Here is a 5780-nt window from a genome sequence, read left to right as displayed (position 1 = left end):
CCCCGACACTCACCGCCGTTCTGCTCGGGCTTGCGGTAGAGCAGCGAGTACTGCACCTGGTTGCTCGACAGCACCGTGCCGCGCCCCTTGAGCACCTTGGCCGCGTTCCTAACGCGCTCCGCGTTGAAGTTTGACACACCCACCGCCTTGGTGAGGCCCTGAGAATGCGATCGCGTTTGCCACACAGGGAAGGTTGTGCACCGCAGGCAGGGTAAGCACCCGCAGCCAGCGCGTCAACCAAACCGCGGCGAGTCTTTGCAGTTGCGTGGCAGGTGCAGGGCTGCGTGCGGACAGGTGCCGCGGCGGGCCCCGGCGGCATGACCCGGCGGCATGACCCGGCGGCATGACCCGGCGGCATGACCCCGCGGCGCGCAGGCATGCGCTGGGGCGCACCTGCTCCACGCACTGCGCCAGGCCGTCCAGGTAGGCGTCGTTTGAGAACGCATTCAAAAAGAACCCGGGCCAGTGCTGAATGTAGAGCTCTGGAGATGGTGGGATTCCAGTTGGCAGCAGCAAGAGGTGGGAGCCAGGAGTGGCGAGGTTGGGGAGCTTGAGAGGCCGCACCAGACGATGCTGTCCAGCAGCAGTGCAAAGAATGCAGCCACAGCACGGCTAGCCTGAGCTCTGCATTGAGCACAGGCGATGGGTCGAGCGGACGGGCGCCCTCTGATCCAGCCCCACGCCGCCGCCACCGCGTCAGCCTGCCACCCACCCATCTGCTCGAGCTGCAGGCGCTTCAGGCTAGCGCGGCAGGCGTCCGGCACCGAGGCTGCGCTGAGGCGCCAGGGCTGGGGGGCGTACTTGGTGGCGATGAGGGGCGCCGGGGTGGAGGGCACCTGGGGGACGCAGGGTGCGAGGCGGCTTGGTTATGGCTGAGCTGCCCAAGCAGTGCCCTGGTGGTCCTTCAAAGTCCTATCAAATGAGCCCGTATCGATCTATCAAGCCGGAAACTACAGGACACTGTAATAGTCCTATTTCTAATCCTGGTCTGCGGCTGCAGCTACAGGGGTGGCCTAATTTCTAATGCTAATGCCCATGCATGCGCATGCATGCAGCGCCTGCCTGCGCCTCCTGGAGGTGCCACATGCATCCAACAGAGCATCGCGCTCGCAGCCCATGGCCTCCAGCCACCGCCCCGCGCACCTCCTTGATGAATTCACCCAGGAACGTCTCAGACAGCCCGAAGCCATACACCTCTGCCTGTGACGGTGTGGCGCAAAGTGGAAAATGGCGAGATGAACGGCGCTGCGGCGCTCCGCACGATGCACCGCAAGCTACACACGGCTCGCCGGCCGCGCAACGCCCCACCCAGCAGCGTGCTGCCATGCTCGGTGCGCCGTCGCCGCCGCCCCTGGCGACAAACCCCTCCTTTAGGATTGTCCACCCCGCGGCACCGAGCCGGCGCACCGTGTCAATGAAAGTGAGGCCGGCCTCCACCAGCGCCTTGTAGGCCTCGAGGCTGGCCTCCCGGCTGTACTCCTTGCCATACCCCCAGTAGCCAGACCGGTCGCCCCTGGCAATCAAATTCAAGCAGGCCGGTGAGACGCTCATCGTCGGGCGTGTGAGTGGTGTGAGTGGTGCCGCGGCCGCGGGGGTTTGCAGGTGGCAAGCTGGGCGCGGGGTGAGGTGTCGATGCGCATGCACGCGTGCGTGGTCGCCGCAAATATCTGGAATTTGCAATCCGGGAGACTGAGCATGCTGTGCGGCCAGCGGCATCTCGCTTGGCTCACCAGCTCCATGCCCCGACGCCGATGACAGGGACCTGCAGGCCTGGCGAGCAATTTCCAGGGTGGCGAATTTCGTTTTGCTGCGGCGGCGCACGACCGCTGCGCAGCAGGCGCAGCTCGTGTACAGCGAGTAGCTGGGTGTCGCCTCGGCCTCATGCCGCCACTCAGTTCAGGTGCGCGCCGCGTCTTCCCTTGCTACTCAGCCCTATCTCAGCGTATCCGCCAACAAAGCTCTTGGAAAGCCAGGGCGATCGAGCGTGCCGCAGTCAGTGGCTGCGGCGCACAGAGCGCGAGCGCCACAAGGGCGGTGGGAGCGCACCTGTCTGGCCTAGCTCGCGCTGCTCGATGACCGCAGGCGTGATCGGCTGCACGGAAGCAGTAGCCTTGATAGCTATCACGCGCTGACGTGATGCCGCATTGCTGCGAGCCCGCGTAGATGAAGCCGCGGGCACACGTACTGTGGTAGACAGAGCCATTGTGAGAGGCTGTAAAACACGTTCAAAATAGTTTCGATTGCATACGACGGTCCCCATTGGTCCATGAGCCACAGTAACCCGATCGCACCTAGTGCCACACGGTGCAAACTCAAACTTCCTCAGATCGTGTGCCCATGGCTGTGCACGCAGCATACGTGAATGCTATAACATCCATGTGACGAATTATTAGGATGGCTGGATCCATCGAGGTCCTGGAGAACCAGTTTTGGTTCGGTGTGATAGGATGGTGCGCATGGGCCTGGGATCGCTTCAACAACCGTGAAATACGGCTGAAATTAATGTCGGTCACTCCCACCTTGGGGCCTTGCAGCAGCGCTGGACGCATGCTGCGCCGTGCTGGCGAGCAGCAGGGAGCGGGCGCCTAGTGTGACGCACCCACGGCTGCGCTGCGACCGCGCCGCGGCCCAACCGCAGGCGCGAATCCTTTCAAGTCATGTTCATTCCTGGGTCCCTGCCGGCCTGGACCGACGCCAAGGGCGTCGCCGTCGCGTGGCCGGAAGCGCCGCCGTCCGATGATGGGGACCGCGGCTGGCGGGTCGCGCGCAGCGCGGCAACTGACGCCGATGGGTGGATGTACGGCACGTCGTTCGAGCGCCTGCAGTACGATCGTCCTGGCGGCCGCGCTTCAAAGCGCGCGAGCGACAGCATACGCAGCCGGCTGTGGCGCAAGGGGCCGCCGGGGCCGGCAGGGCAGCGCAGGCGCAGCAGCGAGGTGCGGGGCTGTTGATGTGGGTGGCGAGAGCGCATGGTGCTAATCCTGCCGTTTATGGAGGGTAGACACATACTTAGCTGCACATGAAAGGTCTAGCTGCTTACAGGCTGCAGAAGCCGCAGGGATTGCATTCATTAGCAAACCATGACAACCCATCGTACCTACTCCCACACCCCCCGCAGGCGGACAGCCAGCCGCACCGGTCGTCGGCAAAAGCCGCCGCCGTCCGCGCCGGCGCCGCCGCCGGCCACGCAGTGTCCAACGCCGCGCACGCCGTGTCCAACGCCGCGAGCGCGGTGTCGTCCGCTGTCAAGCAGGGCGCCGCCTCCAAGGCCACGGTGTCGGCGGTGTGGGTGCAGCTGTCGGAGCTCATAAAAAGCGCAGCAGAGCGCCACGACGCATCCAACCTGCTGACCCTAGACTTCAGGCGCGCGCAAGCGCATGCGGGCATGCGGGCACGCGGGCACGCGGGCATGCGGGAGGGGTGTGCTTTTCCGTCTGCACCGCGAGCGCGCACGTGCCGGCGGTCGGATCGCGGGTTGAGTTTGCATGCACACTTGCATGCACACCGCGCTGAACCCAGCCCTCCCGCCACAGCCCGCGGAATTTACCCTGGTTACAAACCGCACACACGCCGGTTGGCCGCTTACGAGTCCCCCCTTTGAACAGCAACCACCCCGCCCCAACCGCCCATTTTCATAACCGCCCAGCGGCTGGTTCTTCGTCATGGGCGAGCATTCCGACTGCATGAAGCGGCAGCAGCTGGCGCAGCTGCGCCGCCTCGTGTGGTTTGCAAAGGATGGCCTGCTGGGCGCGCTGGGCGAGGCCGCGGCCGCGCGGCGCAGCGAGCGGCGGCAACGGCTCCAGGAGGAGGACCGGCCGCGGCTGGTCCTGCAGGGGGCGCCGCAAGCCAGGGGCGAGGCAGGGGCGGGATCAGGGACCGCGCGGGTCGAGGGGCAGCAGCAGGGGCACAGCGGCGGGGGCGACGCCGCCGGTGCAGGACGCGGCGCCTGCGTCAGCGGGCCGCCCCCCGCGTTTTTGGTCCTTCCCCTTGGCGGCCCCGCGGCAGCCGACGGCGGCGGCGGCGGCGGCGGCGGCAGCTGTGGCGCGCCCGGCGGCGGCGGCGCGGAGGCGGAGGCGGAAGCTGCCCTGCAGCTGCATATGTGCTCTGCGGAGCTGCTGGACGAGCTCGTTTTGGGCGCCACCTTCGCGCGTGCGGCGTACGGCTACGTCGTCGCGGCCGGCCACCTGTCCTCAATGACGGGCGCGCTGAAGCTGCTAGCGACGCTGCCGCTGTTCGACCCAATCTCGGGTGCGCCGCCGCCGCCGATGGGGCGGGCGCGGGGGCCACGACTGGCAGCGCGCGTGTTGCGGCCGTAGAAGGCAGCCGTGCCGGCACGCAGGGCGGACCCGACGCCTTTCATGCGTCGTGGTTGTGGGACCCTTGATAGACTCCACTTCATCCTCGGCGGTTGCTCTGCCGCTAGTTCTGTCGCGAACGTGGGCAGCTGCGTTGCATCACAGGCGGCGCGCCGCCCCCCCTCTGCCTCCTCCCCTCTGCCGGCAGTCGTCACGACCGCACAACCCGCGTCACCCACGCCCCTGGCCAACCTCACCCCTCCAACTTCCGCCCCCGACCCCCAGGCACGTCAGTGCAGGCCAACAACCAGGCGCTGCTGTCGATGACGGGACTGGCCCCCGAGGACGTTCTGAAGGCCGAGTGGTCGGCCTCGGACTTCCAGCCCTGCCACTACGTCGCCATCGACCGCCGCAGCCGCCGCATCGTCGTCGGGGTCAGAGGCAGCCTCGAGGTCAGCGATCTGTACACCGACATGACAGCGGCCCCGGTGGCGTGGGAGTTCAATGGCGTCCGAGGTTTCGTGCACGAGGGCCTGCTGTCGGCGGCGACGTACGTGCACGCGAGCACGGCGGGCGCGCTGGAGGAGGCGGCGCAGCGGTGTCCGGGGTGGCCGGTGCTGCTGACTGGTACGGTTGCGGGCGGCGCGGCTTGGGCGGCGCGCCTCGGGCCGTGCGGCTCGGGCTGGGCGGCCGCCTGGATGGGCTGCGTTTGGGGGGTTTTGCAGTTGTGCATCGAAGCAGACAGCTGTCATCGGGCTGATAGTGCCACCTGCTTCTCAAGGGTGTTTGTCGCATGCTCACATCACCCGATCTCACTACCCCTCCCCCCCAGGTCACTCCCTGGGCGGCGGTGTGGCCGCCCTGGTGACGCTGCTGCTGCTGCAGCCTGGGGGCGCGCCGCCAGGCATTACCGAGGCGAGTGCAGAGGGCGAGAGCGAAGATTGAAGCCATCAGCATGGCGCTGAACCCAAACCTCACCAGCAATCTGCCTTGGCTTTGGTACAAGCCCACAGCGGCAGATCTGCCCATGCCCTCGAAAGGGTCAAACAGTCGATTGCATAGCGCCGGCTGCGTTCCCAAGCGCTGCGATGCATCGCGCGTGCACCCCTGCTTCTGCGCCCCGCCCCTCCAGGTGCGGTGCGTGGCGATGGGGCCGGCGGCGACGCTGTCAGAGAGCCTCACGGAGGCCTGCCAGGACTACGTTACGTCGGTGGTGCACGGCACTGACCCCATACCGCGCCTCAGGTGGGCGGGCCTGGGGGGGACGAGCTGCGTCGGCACATGCTTTGCTGCGGCAGGCGAAATGGCGGGGCCGGGCCCAGTCCTTCTGCAACGTCGTCGCGTCAGTGTGCGTTTCTCTGAGCCGCGTGCCTCGACGTGGCCCCACCCCCAGGCAGCATCAACCCTCTGACTTTCTGCGGCAGCCCTCGGCAACCCAGTCCTCACGACGCCTCCTTCAACAGTCCCCGCCCCGGCCCCCTCGAC

The 5780-nt window shown here is 67.1% G+C and overlaps 2 protein-coding genes across 2 annotated transcripts; one reads left to right on the top strand and one right to left on the bottom strand.

The window, feature by feature from the left end:
* Positions 1–612: 612 nt before the first annotated feature.
* MNEG_13266 (aldo/keto reductase) lies at positions 613–2203 on the bottom strand (the record flags this gene model as incomplete). The annotated part of the gene is made up of 6 exons (XM_014038263.1): positions 613–617; positions 713–836; positions 1144–1200; positions 1408–1513; positions 1731–1770; positions 2047–2203. 6 exons carry the CDS (start codon positions 2201–2203, stop codon positions 613–615), a joined length of 489 nt encoding a protein of 162 aa, XP_013893717.1.
* Positions 2204–2657: 454 nt separating this feature from the next.
* On the top strand, positions 2658–5240 carry MNEG_13265 (hypothetical protein; the record flags this gene model as incomplete). Its single annotated transcript, XM_014038262.1, has 5 exons — positions 2658–2936; positions 3119–3420; positions 3647–4248; positions 4581–4922; positions 5128–5240. 5 exons carry the CDS (start codon positions 2658–2660, stop codon positions 5238–5240), a joined length of 1638 nt encoding a protein of 545 aa, XP_013893716.1.
* Between the last annotated feature and the right edge of the window lie 540 nt (positions 5241–5780).

Source organism: Monoraphidium neglectum (assembly GCF_000611645.1).
Source record: "Monoraphidium neglectum strain SAG 48.87 unplaced genomic scaffold scaffold03722, whole genome shotgun sequence".
Lineage (NCBI taxonomy): Eukaryota > Viridiplantae > Chlorophyta > Chlorophyceae > Sphaeropleales > Selenastraceae > Monoraphidium > Monoraphidium neglectum.
The sequence above is the reverse complement of the archived record's forward strand: the minus strand, read 5'-3'. Positions and strand labels throughout refer to the sequence as shown.